The sequence below is a fragment of the Impatiens glandulifera genome, chromosome 6 (assembly GCF_907164915.1).
Source record: "Impatiens glandulifera chromosome 6, dImpGla2.1, whole genome shotgun sequence".
Taxonomy (NCBI): domain Eukaryota; kingdom Viridiplantae; phylum Streptophyta; class Magnoliopsida; order Ericales; family Balsaminaceae; genus Impatiens; species Impatiens glandulifera.
Genome location: NC_061867.1, coordinates 5,646,517 through 5,666,099, shown reverse-complemented (window position 1 = coordinate 5,666,099; position 19,583 = coordinate 5,646,517). Strand labels below are relative to the sequence as shown.

General features: G+C 32.1%; 2 protein-coding genes across 2 annotated transcripts; one reads left to right on the top strand and one right to left on the bottom strand.

Annotated features, from left to right (window-relative positions):
* Positions 1-1,358: 1,358 nt before the first annotated feature.
* LOC124941422 (pre-mRNA-splicing factor cwc-21) lies at positions 1,359-4,755 on the top strand. The gene is made up of 4 exons (XM_047481748.1): positions 1,359-1,521; positions 1,690-2,042; positions 2,882-4,482; positions 4,573-4,755. The coding sequence occupies exons 2-3, from the start codon at positions 1,696-1,698 to the stop codon at positions 4,452-4,454; spliced, it is 1,920 nt and encodes a 639-aa protein (XP_047337704.1). The 5' UTR covers positions 1,359-1,521; positions 1,690-1,695; the 3' UTR covers positions 4,455-4,482; positions 4,573-4,755.
* Positions 4,756-5,691: 936 nt separating this feature from the next.
* LOC124941287 (ubiquitin carboxyl-terminal hydrolase 26) lies at positions 5,692-15,783 on the bottom strand. The gene is made up of 14 exons (XM_047481589.1): positions 15,380-15,783; positions 14,072-14,668; positions 12,859-13,114; positions 10,748-11,454; positions 10,297-10,405; positions 9,511-9,692; positions 8,792-9,076; positions 8,461-8,668; positions 8,054-8,125; positions 7,630-7,839; positions 6,884-7,147; positions 6,649-6,790; positions 6,089-6,308; positions 5,692-5,997 (listed from the first exon to the last, which is right to left on the bottom strand). Exons 1-13 carry the CDS (start codon positions 15,457-15,459, stop codon positions 6,115-6,117), a joined length of 3,306 nt encoding a protein of 1,101 aa, XP_047337545.1. The 5' UTR covers positions 15,460-15,783; the 3' UTR covers positions 5,692-5,997; positions 6,089-6,114.
* Between the last annotated feature and the right edge of the window lie 3,800 nt (positions 15,784-19,583).

Genomic DNA, 19,583 nt, shown 5'->3' with positions numbered 1-19,583 from the left:
AATAACTTTCATTTATTCTTATTATTGTGCATAATTACAAAAAAAAAATTTACACATCCTAGTGTTCAGTATTACTAAATAGTACTCTTATTTACTATGAAGCATACAAAATTGATAATAAAAAGAAAAAGTATGAAAACATAATGGTTAAATAACTTGGACTAAGAGAACTTTACATTTATTCTAATTATACTCTCTTACTATTATATAGTATATAAATAGGTCCTCAGACTATTAATGTATAAAAAGAGTTATTAAATGAATGACCAAAGTGATTATGGCAACAATCAAACAATACACTCCAAATAGTCATAATATTAAATGAAATAAATATTAAGATTTTAAAATACTTCCAAATATATATTGTATAATAGAAAATTTTACTATTAAATGTTGTTTTCTCTAGACATCATCCTAATATTATTCTATCTTTTTTTTATTGTTTGCATACCTTTGCTCTTTTGAATTATTTGTTTAGCTTAACTAAACTTTAAAAAATTATACATCTATTTTGAACGATGTAAAATCAAAATAATTCAAATTTTATAATTCAAATAATAACTATAAATAGAAATATATTTTAACAAGGACATATTACTATTATTTTTATTATTTATTTTTAAAATGTTAACTTTTATTAAAATAGCGTAAAATGTGTTCAAGCAAAATAATTTTAAATTCTATAAGATAAAAAATTATCATCTTGTGCACGTCCTCTTTTTCGAATTAAATCAAACGTAGAAATTAAATCAAAATTAAATCAAACTTAGAAAATATCCAGGATTTAGAGTTGGGGCGAGTTTGAATTGTTTTTTTAAAGTGACCTTAAAAATTAACTAGAAATTTTTTGATAAAACGAGTAGATAAATGAGTAGATAAATGTAAGTTACCATTTTTTAATAATTCAATAAACAAACAGTTAATTATATTATAAATTTGTAAGAAATTATGGATGATGTCATATTTTTACCGTAAAAATAATTTATTTTTTTTGTGGGGTGAGTTTCAACACACCGAGTCCCTACATAGATCCGTCCCTAAACGTGTGAGGAATTCTTTGAGAGAATTATATTCATAACTTTTTATTTCGAAAATTATTCTATATTATTTTTCTAAATCCACCACATCATAAAGAATATGATATTTTAATGGGGACATATAATTTAAGAAAATAGTTTTATATGGTTTTAAAAAGAGATGAAACCCTTATTTCAAAATCTGGTTAAAGTTTGACCCCTTTAGTAATTTGGCTTTTTATTTAAAATATAGTTGGGCCTATTGGGCCTTCATTACAGCCCTAATTATCTCATGTAAATGGGCTATTTTTTTTTTACATTCTTGTCTAATCTCTAAAATATCTCTCCTCCACGATAATCTCTCTCTTACTCATCACTTAGAATTCTGCTGTGCTCGAAAATCGCCGATCGCCGTTCTCCGATCTCCGATCTCCGATCGCCGTTTTCCATTCTTCTCTTCGATATATCTCAAGAACGCAACACCGATACATATTATAGTAGAAAGGTAAAGATTCAGAACTAGTTTATCGTTTCCTTCCCTCTTCTAGGGTTTTCTTGACAATAAATTCATTTCTTATGAAAAAGATTGATTTAAAATGCATTTGATTCAGATCGTTGCAAGTTATCAACTAATTTGCGTATTTGATTCAGATCGTGTTTTTTGAAATCGCAGTGAGAGATGTATAACGGAATTGGATTGCAAACTCCGAGGGGTTCGGGAACGAACGGTTATATTCAGAGCAACAGGTTCTTTGTTAAACCAAAGACTTCGAAGGTAATTGTCGGTAACTCCGGGAATGGATATGAGGATGGTCAAGGTACCGGTGGCATCTCCAAGAAAGCAAACACGGATATACTTGAGCATGACCGTAAACGTCAGATTGAGTTGAAGCTTGTTATTCTTGAAGATAAGTTGACAGATCAAGGATATACTAGTAGTGAGATTACTGAGAAGCTGGCGGAAGCTAGACGGAACTTGGAAGATGCGGCTGCTGAAGCTGGCCCTATCTCTATTACTGATAAAAAGTAAGCGTTTATTTCAAATTCATTTAGGTTTTGTTCAAATCTTTAGAATGTATGTGGATTGTAATACCTGTTTTGCTATAGTATTTGCTTTTCAATCTATATTGAACTCAAATAAGTTTCAAGTATTCCATATTCTTATAGAAAGCTGCATTTGTAAAATGAAACCAACTATAGAAAATACTTTGGCTTGTTTGTAATTTAGAGTCTCTTCCGGTGATCCTGATCTCATAAAAGTTAGGTCATTACTGTTAGAAACAGTCAAAGTCGTGTTTTATTATCAATGAATTGGATTCATTTTAGCTTGTTGTAATTACTGTTAGTAGCTTAGTGGTTGCTGAATTCTAGTATGCAAGTAGTTAGCTGGTTTTTGTTACTATTTAAGCCAAGTTGCATTTGTAAAATGAAACCAACTATACAAAATACTTTGGGTTGTTTGTAGTTTAGAGTCTCCGCTGGTGATATAAAAGTTAGGTAATTACTGTTGGAAACAGATCAAAGTCGCATTTTATTATCATTGAATTAGTCAAATAAGGAGCCTGTTAGTGGAATCATTTTAGGAATTTTTTTTTGGGAAAACGGTTTAGCACCGTTTCATTAAGAAGCCCGAAAGTGGGATTGTCAAGAATCCAAATTTGACAAACCCTAGCTTTGAGTTTCTGAATGGAATCATTTTAGCATGTTATAGCTACTGTTAGTAGATTAGTGGTTGCTGAATTCTAGGATGCCAGTAGTTAGAATTGATACTCTTTTAGAGTCAAGATTCGATTGTTACAATTACTTCCAATTCTCCTATGGTCTTTGCCTACCTATTTATTTAATTATGTTCTTCTTTGTTTCAGGGTATCTGATACTCAGACTCATCAGATTGCTGCTAGGAAGGAGAAACAATTAGAAGCATTACGATCTGCACTTAAGATAACTGGCCATGAAACTGAGGGGCACAGGAAGGTTAATAATCAAGATTTGAATGCCATGGAGAACAATGATGATCTACTAGAAGATGACATATTGGACAAGGAAAATACTGAGAATTTTGAAGACAGCAAAGATGATAAAGACAAGAAAGATGCTAGTGTAAGAAACATGACTGGCGTGTTAAAAGGCCACAAAAGCAGGGAGTCGGGGAAAGAGGTGGATGTTGATTTATCTGATTCAGAGAGTGATGAGAAACCCGCGACCAAAAAAACTGGCATTCGTCATAAAGATACTCGAGGGAGTGACTCTGAGTATGAAAGAGGTACTAAAGTAAGGCATGAACCATCAGCAACTCGTGGAAAAGGTAAAAGGCATGATAGCAGTGATTCTGACGGAGAAAATGAAAAGGATCGTAGTAGGCAAGGGAAGAAACTTGCCAAATTCGAAGATGAGGCCAACAGGATTGGAAAGAAAGGAAGACAACAAGACCATGATGATGCATCTTCAGATGAGGAGGAATATGAGAAAAGTCGTAAGAGGCATGGAAGGAAAAGAAGACACAGCAGTGATGATGATTCTGGTAGAAAGAATGAGAAAAATACCGACAGACATTACAAGAAAACAAAAGAAACTGACAATTTAGATTCCTCAGACAGTGAACAACAGCCAAGAAGGAAGAAAGAGAAGACCAGAAGACACGACAGCGATGTATCAGATGCTGAAGATCAGAGACGTGAAAAAACTGTCAATAATGATGTCCATGACAACAAAGGCAGGAAAAATCTGGAGAACAGTAATGGAGGAGGATATAAGAAGAATAATGTTGAAGTGGATAATACATACCGCACAAAGGATGGACTATCATGGGCACCGAGAAAGGATCTAGTGGAAAAATGGAATTCAAGTAGAAGAGATGCAAAAGTTGAAGAAGAGAAAAGGGGGAAAAGGCACAAAAGGGAGGAGGAAGAAGAAGTGTACAATCATAGCAGGTGGAATGCTGGTGGGCAAGATTATTCACCCGAAAAAGAAAAATCAAGTCATGAACTGAGAAATGTGGAGAATAGTAATAAATCGTCTAGGCTGACGACCACAAAGGACGAAATATCTTGGGCAACTCGAAAGGATCTTGATGAGAAAAAGCATTCAAGTAGAAGAGATGAAGAAGGAAATAAGGGTGGAAGAAGGCACAGAAAGGTTGAAGAAGAAGAAGAGCTACATGATCATAGTAATAGGTGGCTTGCTGTTGATAACGCTGAAGATGATAAGAGGCATTCAAGCAGAAGAAGAGAAGCAAAAGATGAAGAAGAGAATGGTAGCAGGGGAGGAAGGAAGCATAAACGCGAGGAAGGAGAGATGCATGATGATAAAGATGATGATCTGGGTAAGCGAAGAAGGGTTGAAGAATCCGGAATAAAAGAGAGGGAAAGATATAACGGTGATAGCAACAACAAGCACGATGATGGCGGTCGCAGACAGAATCGTCGCCACAGAGACTGAGTATTTGGAAACGCCTGCTAAAAGAACTGTGAGTTTACTTGCACTTATTCGAGTATCAAAACGTTTTCACCTCAGCGACCAATCTAATTGGTTTGATATTTTTTGTGTTGATATATAGATATCATATCAGAGAATGGGGTGGATTAACGAAAGAAATTTTCAGGTAATGAACGAGTAATGCTCGTTTTGTTTTACATGTAATGTTGTGTTGTTTGTTGGATTTGGGGATCTTTTTTTTAAAAGTTTGTTTGCATAAACTCAAATATTATTATGAATTGGCTATGTCCAGACTTTTTTGTCTCTTTTTTTTTTACTGTCATATTATTACTACTTTCTTCAAAGTTACATATATTTTGTTTTGTTATTTTCTGGTTATTTAAACTACCCAATCTTTTTCGAATAATCTTCATCTGCGATTTCACTCTAGTGCAACTTAACTATGGATTAGTTATATGCTTAGTAAACTTCTGAAAATCTGTTTTAGGAAACAATTATTTTATATGTTTAGAAACTTGTTAAAAGGTTTTATCAATTTAGAAAATTAGGGTTTTATCTTTGGAGTTGGAGTAAGTTAAAACAACTCGAGCTTCATCAAGCTCTGATGATGGTATTATATTATCAGTTTATATGTATTTAGAAACCCCCTTTGAAACTTTTTTTATATATATTTATTTAAAAAGTTATTTTTATTTTAAATATTTTATTAGGTTATTGATTTAGATAAAATAATTTTTTGGAATATACTTTAATTATATGTATTAAGAAATTTAATAACATTTTTTTTTTAATCCACTCAGATATTTTCTAAATAGCCTAACATGTTTATACATATTTTTAGTTGTCAAACTCTCAATCATGTTTAACATTTTGTTCAGGTTTTAGAAAACCAGTAGAACTTGTTTGATCATTGTTTTAAAAAAAGTAGCTTTTGTAGTGTTAGTTGAGATTGAAATATGAGAAAAAAAGATAAAAGAAGATATTAAATAAATAATATTTTGATAGATAAAATGAATGATGTAATATATAAAGTGAAAGTAGGAAAGTTAATGAAAATTTCTAAAAAAAAAAGCTATTTCAAACAAGCTTTTATAATTTAAAAACAAGGTCAAAGTGTTTTTTTTTTAAGTTAAAACCTATACTAATTAAAAATAATAATTAGGATCTCAAAGATAAAAAAAAAAATGATTGAATGGTGACAAATGAGATTTTGAGTTGCAATTAAAAAAAAAGAAGGTGCTAAAGAAAATGAATAGAAATAAGTGACAATATTAATACTAAACCATCAAAATTATTGTTCACTTTGTTGCAATGCAACCAATAGTAAATAATAACAAAATCCAAAATAATACCCTGCCGATTCAAAAAACCACCATTTTTGTCTTCCTTCCAAAAGGATGAGATTAACGCAAAATTAAAAATAAAAAACGAAACTAAGTGTCTAATAATCAAAACTAAGACACAATTTTTCTCGTTCGTTGAAGAAGCCATCCAACCAACCAACACCACAGCTCAAGTTACTTGTCAGGTCACCCGCCATACTCAACTGATACACAATAGTTAAAATGTTAGACCAAAAATGATTTCATGATTTTTGAATATAATTAAGGATATGATGGATTGGTTGGTTATCTAACCTGTAATAAAAACCAATGCCTCCGAATCATTCGAGGCATGCATCTGCCTCTTCTGCCTTTTCTGCCTTTTCTGTCTCTTCTGCCTTTTCTGCCTCTTCTTGAATGACCTCTGCCTCTTCTTGAATGACCTGGGTTGATGATGATGTATTTGACGTCAACAATGATCCTCGGAAACCCTCTTCCGCCTTCTCCACTCCCAACTTATCACCAACAATTTCATCTGCAAGTAATTAATTGAATGGTAAGTGTATCAGACAGTACTATTGTAAAATTTAAAGTTTTTTTTTGAAAGTTTTGAACATAGTACATATTGCAATGAATTTGTTTATCTAATCTAGAAACATAAGCATAAAGTGTTTAACCCACTAGGGTAACTCAATTGGAAATTTTTTTGTGTAAGAGACCAAATGTGTTTGATTCCAATTAAGAACGCCCTAAGTTGAAGTGGGGTCGTCATGACTATTCGAGTTAAACAAAACTTAAAGTGTTTCCAAATAGACTATTGAATAATAAAAGGAAGTCATCTTGTTCAAGTAAAGAGTATTTTTTTTGTTTGTTACCTGCAATATCCCTGTTCTCATGAACTTCTGAATCTTTGACCCAAAGAATATCTCCAGGGAATATATTCAAATCAGCAAGTGTAGCAGATTCCTTATCAATCACTCTTGAACCCTTGTGCAGTATTTGGTTTTCCTTCACAACCTAGAGGCATAAGAAACCAGAAAATCTGAATAAATAGAGAAGACATTATATCATAACTAAACTTGGGGACAACAGAGAGAAAGGAAAGCATACCCCAAAAGATTCCCATATCATCATTTTCAATTGATAGACTGATGTTGAACCAGAAACATTCAGATTTATTGAGTTTCCAAATGCAGTCTTCCTAGAACGCTTGGATGTCCTTCGATCAGGCTCTAGAGGAGTAGAAGCTTCCAAAACCGATTTTGGGGGTTGTTCCTTGCCACGGATAAAACATACACAAATATCCTCATTGTAATAATTAAGTTTCTTCATCAGCTCACAACTTTCTCTGTCACTGATGCAGTCACCACAAACCTAATATGAATAGTAACAAAATCATAAGAATCTGCAACAAAGTAAAATCAACTATAAATTGCCCCAAAAAAACATGAAGCTTTGATACTATCGATAATGTCATTTAATGAGTTTAAATATAAACATGAAATTCTGGAAATGGTTTAGGAAGAAATATGTTACGTATGAGTCCTAAAAACCCTGCCCCGTTTTATTAAAGTAGCCATCCAATTGTCTTTTATTTCCTGTAATTGTCTTTTATCTTTTTTATGTACAAGCTGGCCCATCCAACTCAAGATCGGTAGATTCCTTTACAACTGTCCTATGGGTGGGAAAGCTAACCGAATAACCCATAAAAACCAGACCAAACCACACCCGAATAACTCTTAACCCACAATAAAGCAAATGAAAAATAGATGCAAAGAATCATTGTAATTCAAGATTATCCCAAAGAGACAATAATGAAGCAATCAAAAATAAAAGGGATAGAGCATTAAGATTACCACTGGAGAAGTCTTTAATACAGGCGGGATCAATTCAATCTCCCCGTTAGTCTCATGAGGTGCAGAGTAATTCTCAACGGATATAGGAAAATCTGGACAAGAATCCAGTGATTCTTCAATTTCAGCAGATACGCCATCTTCTACTGAGCAATCCCAAATTTCACAGAATAATTTCCAGTCATTTTCTGTAATGATTGTGATGCCATCTACCTAGAATTCAGAACCAAATCAAGGAAATTACCTCAGAGAATATAGACAGGAATCTCAAAGCAAATAGAAGAAATAGAAAGCCGTCATAATTATGCAAAGTTTTAACTTTTCAAAAATATTATACTTGAAAATAGCTTTACATAAATGATAACTTGTCCGCTTAGAAGTGAATTTTTGCATTTAGAATATGAACAAGCTTAGAGTATATACATACACTTGGTGACTTCTGCTGGACCACACCACGTTTGCATATTAGATCAGGAGGCCTTTGGTTAAGTCTTGAATGCTGGTTAACAAGAGAAGTTCAAATCAAAGAAATTTGATGAATAATGAATATGTATAAGCTCAACATATAAGTTGTAATTTGTTCAAAACCAATGAAAGCTTGAAACTTGAGAACCATTGTCAAAACCAACGAAGTTGAAATATAAAAAATATTCATGTGATTGAAACGAGCTAACACATAACTCAAATCTAATATTGATCAAAGAAAAAACATTGTCACAGCCTTAAGAAAGCCAAACCTCAAATAGAGAAGAAAAAAACATAGATTAGGTGCAGGACATGTCCACAAGTGCCACAATACGAGTTCAGTAATGTTGATTTCCAAAGAATGCTTACCTTTTGACATTTCAACGAATCAATAACATCTTTGAAATTTTCCGGTTCTGCAAAAGCAGAAGCAGCCTTCCCACTAGCAGTCACGTAGCTTTTCCATTTGACCAACCATGAAGAAGGCAATAAGTAGTATATCTGATGCGGAACAAGTATTAAACCTTTTCCCAGAACTAGTCTCTCATGATTTTGTCGTTGCTTCTGTTTGAACTCTCTGCAGCACATATGGAGTTAAAATCAATGTCAGAATGTAAGCTACATAAGTTGAAAGACCTTCATCAAATTAATCAAGACAAACAGATATGACAACGTATTTGGTGGATAAAGTATACTTAACCTGAGATTATCTTCCAAGGATGCCACTTCTGAGAGTTCCAAGCTGCACTGACCACATGGCTTAGAATTGGATGGAAAAGGGTAACAGCCTGAGAGATCATCAGGCTTTACTTCATTAGCAATGTCATAGAAGAAAAGCCACAGATTCTCAGGAACCACCACACGCTTTGCACCAGTTGCTTGATCAGGCATGAGTTCCCCATGGGGGCATTTGATTGGAGCGGTTGGTCCAGTGTCAGCTTCACAGGGAGAATCTGTGTTTTTCCTACGTAGCCACTGTTGCAACCTACCAGCAAGAAAACATGAATTCAACTACACCTATAGAATAGATGCAACAGGAAGTAAAACTGGGAGCACTTAACATGAATACTATCACATGAAAGACCAATAAAAGTTGCAAAAAGATTGAGTTTTAGGCTAATATGGTTTTGGCCAAAAACAATACAAACAATCAACATGATCAGAAACACTCCATTTAACAACTATAGATTTGATCCACATCTAAAACCTTAACATAATCCTTCTACACATAGCAGAACATGCCACCACTACGGCGAGTTTTAGCTTTATGAATTATAGATGAATGGAAGTGGTGAACATATTGAAGAGAACTGGAAGTTTATATTACCCCAAAAACATATAGGAAAAGTGCAACAAAAATAACTGAGAGCATCAATGAACCAAAAAAAACAAACTTCACGGAAAGCTTATATAACATACCAAATTTTGGAGACATAGTACAGTGGTCCACCCTTACAATTCCCTGCCATTGCTGCCTCTGCTAGTTCGACAAGTGGTCCTTTTCGATCTCTGTAGGTATCAGCAGAGGCCATGCTATGAGCACAATCCAAGAGACAAGTTTCACAGTACTCATTGTTGGATAACACTGGACCCCCACCATACTATACACATGTGTTAGCTAATGTTAGCAGAATATAAAAAATACTTAAGAAAAAAAAAAAGTTAAACAAATTACATGGAAATGTGCAATACCAAGTATAAATTATAGACAATGAAATACATGGACCAACTTCTGTACCGCCCGTCAAATTAAAAAGTGCAAAACAATAATGCTTGTAAATAACCTAGCAGCTGAGTTTCAGATAAGAGCTCTCAACAGGTCAACATCAACTTCAAAGAACTTAACATTGAATTAACCACTATAAACCCTAAGGAATACACAAATGAATGCAACATCAAGAACATTTAATAATAAAACAATCTCCTAACTATGAAATCAATATCATCAGCAAGGGATAAAAAAATACTCATGGAGCGAAACATATATGAACTAATTTAGGGACATCAACTTCTATTGAATGACATCTTACCCTTTCATAATTTTACTCTTAAGAAGGGATTCCAACCGATCATATAAATAAAAACAATTCCACAAACAAACTGTAGTTTCAGAGCAAAACACATATAGGAGGGGCATGAAACAATTGAAAATTTAGCATAATACAAAGTTTTTGTTTTCACTGCACGAAAAAGGTAAGTAGTTACCTTCAAGTACAGTGTGGTCCAAGCTTTGGCTGACAAACGCTTCATTAACCCAGTCTTCGATACTGGGACTTTTCCATGACAACATTGGATAGAGGAATTGTCTATTGTCCTGTAAGAAATGACAACGGACCAAGAAAAATAATAAACATTTTTTTTCAAGTTCATTCGAAACAGCATTCAATCCGATACATTGAACTCCTCATAATACCTATCAAAAGAACCTTTCAAAAAAGCATGTCACAAGAAAAAGATTAATGGGTATAAAAATCCAAAAACATAACACACTGGACAAAGGTCCATGTTCAATCAGAGATTCAGAATGTGTCATGTCATAGAATTTGAAGAGATGGTTTCAAGCAGAAGCAATTCGTAATTTTTTTTTGAGATGAGCTGTTATTGAAGAGAACAATGAAAACCTGTGGATTGAATGAACGAACGAACTCATACTTACACGGGGGTGATGTTGTCAGCCCAATGACGAAGCCAGTCAGTAGAAATCCAGAAAAACGGTTCTTCAGTTGACCGAACTGGAGCTTCTAAAAGAACTAATCGCACCTCTTGTCGTTGTTGAGTGATAGCATTTAACAAAATTTCCTTCTTGGACTTGTATTCTTCACAAGAACTCGTAAATAAAGCATTGAATTGTGTTATCTCTTCATAGATATGAGGTGGAAGTGAAGCATCATCTGGAGAAACCTTTTTAGTACCTTTTTCACCATGCTTTGATTGCCTAAGAATATACATCAACATATATGCATCATTTGATGAAAACATCTGTACAGAACTACCATTAGATTCTGAAGATTTTGAATCAATAGCATCTGTGTGTTTCTTATATGGTAGAGTATCGAATTTCTCAGAGCCAGATTGATGGGAAACTGAATCATTTGAAACAGGTTTAGCAGCAGAAGAGCTTCCTCCAAAAGGATGTCCACCTAAGCTTGAAACAAGATCATCATCAAATTCCCACCACATCCCTGTATTCTCATCCTTAACATGTGCAACATAGTGACCAGTATTTACAGCAGGACCCTTGTGAATAAGGACAGCCGCCAATTCATATATTAATTCCAATTGACTATGTTCAGACATACGGCACTTCATATCCAGTTTTTCAGGAAAACAAAAGGCAGAGGTTATTTTCTTCCTTGTTGTAGTCTGCAAGAGTAAACGTAAAGATGTTCTAAGACATAATAAAAAAATATTAATACGAAAAATACAATAGGACTTGGATATCATAAAAGCAAGAGAAAAGATATTTTGGTTGGACGTTGAAGTTTGAATCAATCTAAAGGCCACGCAAATATATCCGGCATGTGATCTTGGTATCTATAATTCAGTTTCAACAATAACTTGTGGAAAATATACAGAACAACCTTAGCACATCCGTCACTATTTTAAAGTAGCTTTGAGTAAATTGCAATAATTCATCAATTTCAATGTGGCATTGGTTCTTTTACTTGTTTAAAACACAAGAAGAAAGTAAACAATTAACATCAAGAAAGTTATAAACCAGCTCAAGACAACCTATGCATGTCCCCCATATGTATAAAAGTCAATTTAATTTCATCAAAACCAAACAAAAGCTTTTGTCTGACTGGGCTACAAGTAAAAGGTTTGCATTAGAGATGTGCATAGGTCTGCACTCAATCTGATGAAATTGCAAAGAACTCCATCTCTAAATTGCAACTGCATTACTCAAAAAATCCAAAATATGACTTCTTGTCTTAGCATAACATAAAACCAAAGCAACTATCCTTCATCTATAACTGACCATTATATTGGCCTTCTTCCACCCTAATTCAAGATAATATCATTACATTCTGTGGCATGATGGTATGCCATATGGGCAATTAATTTGAACTGTTTGGATGCTAGAGATTGTTTGATCTTGGGTTATTTGGAAATTTTATTGGGTTTTTGGAAAAAAATCTTGTTTGATGAAAAAGTAGGTTATTTGGGTTTTTGATTGGTTGAATTACTATAATGTCCTTTTGTATTTAAAATTTAACTTTTATAAAAAAAAAATAAAGCAAGGATATTTTAGTATGAATTGAGTGATTGGATGGTTGAAAAGAAATAAGATGTGATAGGAGAATTTTTAGTAAAAAAAACCCAAAAAAACATCAAACAAGCTCCTAATTTTTAAGATATGTCAGGACATTTTTTTAAGAATCAGCTATAGGAAAGTGATATGGCATAGATAAAAACACCTAATAGTTTTTAAAGAGGAAAATAACTATCAAATCTCTCAAAACATTTTCTTCAAAGAGTGCAAGAGAAAACTTTATGGGTCATGACCTATTCCTTGATGTTTATCATTTCTATGTCTGATTATTTGTGCCTCAAAACCAGAAATTAACTATATTTGTAAGAATTGAGGGTTACATTCTAGAAAATTGTTTACCTTAGTTGTGGAGGACAAAGTAAAAAGAAACCAAGATAATAATAATAATAAATAGCAATGGCATGTTCACGTTGTATTGAGAAAGGTTAAAAAACACAGTGCTTGTTGAATTATAGGAATTCATTAGGGAAGAAAGACAAATAATTCATTCATACCTTGGGAAGAAATACACAGCGTTTGAGCTGAAAATTCAGAACAGGTGGCAAGGAACGTAACTTAATGCTACGTGTAGCATCAACTCGGCCAGTACATGACTCACAATAATATTGATTATCTCCTTCAAGCTTTTCTACATTGAAGTAATCATCTAAACTTTCCTCTAAGCTCTTCAATCCCTTTACATTCAACTCCAGCCCATAAATATCTTCAAGTTTTGAAGAAGCTTCAGACTCCTTCCTACATTTTGAGCACCTATGTCATGGGAACAAAAACAAAGTAATAGTTTTTAGTAATGAGCACTACCATATAAATTAGTCTGAAAAGCAAAAAGGCTGAGGAGAGCTAATGAAGATGCAGATTCAAGAATGCAAGAGTTATAAGGATTTGTAGTCTCACCAATTATTGATTCAAAAAGTCAAAAGCGCATTGTTTTTTTTATGTCTTGACAAAATATCAGTGGCCTAATAATAAGCCTTGAAGAGGAGACACATACTCACAAAAATAGATGACAGAACCAGTGATTTATAAGGATTTGTAGTCTCACCAATTAAAACAGGTAAACATGACAATTCAAGAAATCAAGAATATGTACACATGCTTCAAATTAAAAAATCACAAAGCATAGACAATGCTTCTTCTGCCAAACCATGGAAGAAAATATTTTTAGCACCCTGTAAACACACTCATGCAAAAGAGCAAATTTCTAAAATCTAACGGAATTACCAAAAGTACAAGAAAAAGCACATATATGTCCAAATTCAACTTAAAACGGTACAAGAGACCATAACAAAGATGCTCCAGCAACCAATAGATTAAACTTTTGCCTTATCAAAATGGTAAAGAAATAATCAATACTATCAAAGTAAGGGATCAATTATAATCTGGCAAACTGAATAAGTTGAGTAGGTCCCAGTCCTAATATCTTTGGACAAAAACAAATGATAGAAAACTCGAAGAAAATCACATTCAAAGTTGCTGTACTTTAGCAGAAAAACATGTCAAAACAATTCAATGGAGTCACTAGAAAAATTGAAACACATCAAATTTTACGAAACTCCCTATGTGGTCTGCTATTTTATAGAAGTGTTAACATTTCAACTAGCAAGTAAGCTGTAAAAACAAATCAAATTTAAATTGAACCCTGAAAAGAAACCAAAGAATAACATAGCAGTAACTTTGTGCTTAAATTCAGAGAAAGACAACACTTACGTTGTAACATGCGATAAACTTCCACGGAAAAGATCTTGAACAATTGTTCTAGCGTTAGGAACTCTTGAACAGCTCAAGCATTGCTCCAGCAGAGAGAAAAACAAGGTAAGAAACTCATGACTGTCTTGTTGAACACCATTATCCAGCTCTAGGGCTTTGATAAATGGGCCTGAATCTATAATCGTCATTTTACTAACACACAGCTGAGCAAAGAGTCTAGAAAGTTGATCCAACACTGGTTGTCTTTCTAAGACATCTGGCTCCACAGCGAAAATACCTTCTCTAAATCTCTTATTCATATACAAGCTCTGTAGTATGCTATTGGCATAGCAAGTTGCACCCATATTTGTTAGGCCCGCTGGTATGTCGGTGGAAGAGCGCAGATCACAGGATGGGTCTGAACCCATTGATGTGAAAAGTTCAGATGTTTTCTGCCACAAGCCAGATTTCCTACTCCCATTAGGAGGTGGAACCAGTCCACAAAAGCAATTAGGGTTGTCCTTGGTGTTGACTCGACAACCATGACAGACAGGCTTCAATAACATGTACAGGTTATTCACATCCTCTTCCGTAACAGTACCAATTGAGTGAATTCTCCTGCAGCAAATGCCCAAATAACAGAATATCAGATGCCGTCAAGAATGAGGAGGATTCAGTATCTTAGCACGTACAAGTTGCAACTCGATGTAATATAATCTATTTCATCGAAAGAAATTACAGATTTCTAGGGTTCAAACAACGATTTTGATTAACGAATCTACCTCGAAATTCAGAACAAAATATCAAAAAATGCAGGAAATAACCAAATAACAGAATATCAGATGCCATCAAGAATGAGGAGGATTCAGTATTACAGATTTTCAGGGTTCCAACAACAATTTTGAGTAACAAATCCATCTCAAAATTCAGAACAAAATATCAAAAAATGCAGGAAACCCAAATAACAGAATATCAGATGCCATCAAGAATGAGGAGGATTCAGTATCTTAGCACCGAAAAAAGATTACAGATTTTTAGGGTTCCAGCAACAATTTTGAGTAACAAATCCACCTCAAAATTCAGAACAAAATATCAAAAAATGCAGGAAACCCAAATAACAGAATATCAGATGCCATCAAGAATGAAGAGGATTTAGTATCTTAACATGTACAAGTTGCAACTCTGGTTTCTGATCATGCAATTCAATCTATTTAAAAGAAACTACAGATTCCTAGGGTTCCAACAAGAATTTTGAGTAATAATTCATATCATAAAATGCAGGACATGACAATAAAATTGAAAGAAACTGAACAAGAATACTGCCCATACCTGAAAATTTCATTAGTAACAAGAGTATCATCCTCCTTCCGATGTCTTTTGTTCTTACCTCTTGTAGTAAGTCGACTCATAATGGAAGGCAATGTATGTTCTTCTCAACAAACAATAGTCTCAAGAAGAAATTACCTCGGTCAAGTAATAACCCATTTGAGATTATTCAATTATATAGGCCCCCACGTCCCCGATCAAAGGCAAAGTTAGGGTTTTTCAGACTTCAATTAATCGCGTGTTCTCTCTCTCTTCCTTATAGTGGTTGACCTATCGTCCACGCTGACACCATAGAACGCACCGCTCCAATCAATTCTCCGACCAGAAGACGAAGCCCCGATGGGCAGACGAACTTTTTTTCAGCTCACAGTCCGTCACGCCAATATTGTCTACTTTCAAAACAAGTCGGTAAAAACGCTAATGTTTTGTCTGACTCAAGAAAGAGAATCATAAATTCACCAAAAAAAAAAATTATATATAAAGAGAATAAAAACTCTTTTTTCTTTAATTGAATTTTATTTATTTACTATTTTATCAAATTTTGACAATCAAACTTATCTAAATTAAGTAAATTCTAGAAATATTATGGTAATCAAATTTATATTTGTAAGGGAGAAAAAAAAGGTAATTTCAGTGGTATATTTAGTATTTATATTAGTAATTTATATTTAAATTGTTTACATATATAATGATATTTTAAAAAGACATTTATTTTTATAATTTAAATTAAGGAGGATAAGGACAACATTTATTTATTTATTTATTTGTTTTCCATCGTCATCATCGTAAACAACAACCCGACCCGTTTATTATCATGAAACGGGTGGTGTGCGAGAACTCGGTAATCTATGGGCAATGTGTTGTGATGCGAATATTCGTAATCTATTCTAAAATACCATTAGATATATGGTTTAATTTAAAATATAAAACCTTATTAGTTTAGTTGATAATTTATATATAATATTTTTTAAAATTTGATCACTTAAATTTCGAGAATGAGTCAACTCACAAACTAATAACCCGACCCGTTTATTATCACAAAACGGGTGTGTATTGTGGTGCGAAAACTCGGTGATCATTAAGTATTATTATATATATAAGATTATTAAAATACAACTATTTAAAAAAAAATCATTAGTATATGTAAAATTAATTTGTAAATAATATAAAATATCATTAAAAAAAATAATTAGTGATTCTGTATTAACCCATCAATTAAATTCCTTAATGGTTCGACTTAATTTAGATTTTAGTAATGTATTCCAGACCATTTAAGAAAATATTTTGATTTTAAAAATACTTTTACTTTTGTTCCTTAACAAAATTAATTTCATTGATGAAACATCATATTTTGAAAATACAAAATATGGTATAAAAAGAAGCAAAACTTAATAAATATTTTTACATAAATAGAGACAGTTGAGAGATGAAAACCAATAATGTCAGAGACTATGTTTCTTCCCGATAAAATCTCTTAAAATATAAATATTTATCTTACCATTTTGAAACTTTACACTAGGCTAGTTAATCTATTAGCTCTATAACTTTAACTGTTTTAAATTTTAAATAATAAGATTTGAAGATTTTATAAATAATTTTAATTTTATAAAGTTTAGAAACTACCATCCTATTTATTTGACCCGTTATTTATGTTATATTTACTGCTAGCTGTCTTTCCTTGAGATGTCATAATCAGAAAACTCAGAAAATTAAAATCCAATCAGAGTTTACTAATGAAGATAATAATATAAAATTATAATGATTATATACATAATTAAGAAAGTAACAAAAGAAAACTTAGTATCTATACTATTAAATATATATAATAAAAATTATAAAACTAAATTACTTCTTCATTTGATTTGATCAAATTAGGTGTTAATTGGTATGGTTTCGAATTATTCGAGTTCTCAATTCGGGTTCTTTGATTTTTTATTTATTTTTAACCAATTCGAAAATTGAACCGAAATTGAATTTGATTTTGATTTTTCGAACCTATTTCAATTTTTTTAATATATTATATAATAAATAATAAAAGATGTAATTAAAATAAATAATAAAAAATAAATTCGATTTTTGTTTGGTTTTGAATTGAAACCCAACTCGAAAATCGTATTTAAATTCGAATTAGATAAAAATTCGATTCAAAACCGAAAATAAAATTAAAATTCGATGAATTCAAATTCGGGGACGTTTGTAACATCCTAAATATTGAACAACCATAAATCGAACATCTTAAATAAATATTATATATATATATATATGATATTATTTCTAACCCTAATACATTCTCTAATTTCTCACATGATCTTATTGATTTTATTATTTATCTTGATTTCATTATGATTTATGATTTTTTTCATCCGAGTTTCTTCAATTTTCAACTTATGACTCGATCTTTCTCGTGACTCGGTCTTCGAGAGTTAACTCACAAGCTTAAACGAGTTCACGAGTTAACTCATAATTTTGACAACTTTGCCTTTCCCATCTATACAATTTTTGTAGAATTATGTAAGTGTGACAATTCAGGTCGAGTTTAGGTTGGCGGGTTCGGGTTGACAAGTTAGCGGGTTGAGCGATACTAACTTGAATCGGATCTGTTTATTAATTCGGGTCAAAATTTATAACCTGAACATAACATGTTTATTTATAATTGACTCAAACCCGACCCGATTGATGTGACTGTACTCAAACTCAACACAAATTAACCCGATATAATTAATATCACATTTCTATTTTATATAAAAATGATATCAACACAAAATAAAAATCAAGCTAAATCACAAATCCGTTAACAGAAAACCCTAAAAAAAGTAAGAAAGAACCAACACAATTTTTTATAAAAGAAAATTATAAAAAGGTTGACGGGTCTATTTTGAATATATAAGGTTAATCAAGTTAAATATGTTGACTTAATTTCGACTTGAATTAAAAATTATTTTACTCTAACTTCATTTTTTCGTGTTCAGATCGGATCGTTTTAGAGTTTTGGGATAGAAATTGTCTTACCTAAAGTTATGACCCAATTATTAACCACATTTTCATCCATAAGGCCTTAAAAATACAATACTCATTAGGCTTAATATCCACTCCGCATCCATCAACCACCAACTTATTTAATTTGTAATTTAATTCTAATACATTGATTCCTATGATCATAGGGTTAGGGTTTTCCAGGCTTTAAGCGTGCTCTCTCTCTCTTACTCTTACTGGCTAACCTATCACCGAAGGTTAGACCATAAAACGCACTGCACCAATGAAACCCCTGCGACTAGAAGACGAACCCTCCTTGGGCGAACTTTTTTCAGATCACAGTCCGTCACGAGGTCCGTCACAGCAATTTTGTCTGTTTAGCTGACTTTGAATATGTACAGTCTATAAAAACCCTACGTTTTGTCTGACTCGAGAAAGAGAATCAAAAACTCACCCAATAATAAAAACTTTTTTTTCATTTATTATTTTATCAAATTTTAACAATCTTATCTTAAACTCTAAAACAGTTATGTTAATAAATATTTTTTACATATTTTATACACAACCATATATTATCATAATTTATATTTATGGAGTCTGTGGTATATTTATTAATTTAAATATTAGTATACTTAATCTTTTAATATTTATTTAAATTATTAATATAGATTTAATTAGGGATATGAAAAAAAGAACAAATTCTTTTAGCCCGTCGAATGTTGTCGTTAGATTGGCTTTTGATATTGTTGTTGCGACGAATAAGGTCTTATTTTTCATTTGTTGCACATGACACGTAACCGCTTTTAAGAGTTAGCACAAATCAACTCAACAAATAAAAACTTTAAAAAACAAATGTGATTGTCGTTTAGCTAATTAAAAAACTGATACTGTAGTGTGGGGAATTGTTTGAGCTTTTCGTTAGAAAAGGTTAAACTAGTAATAATTTAATTTATATTTTTATATTTATATTAGGTTTTTTTTTTTAATTTTATGAATGTTAGATATATTATAATATTTAATAATATATATTAGTTATTTTTAAATTTTAAATTATAATTTGTATAAAGTTGTTTTTAAAAATTAAATTTAAAAAATAATTTAAAAAATAACTAAAATAATTTCTTTGAAATATGTAAAATTTGTTTTATAATATTAGAATAATGTAGAATTATAAGTTATAATTTAAATAATTATAATAATATGAAATTATAAAAAAAAAACTTAATTTAAAAAA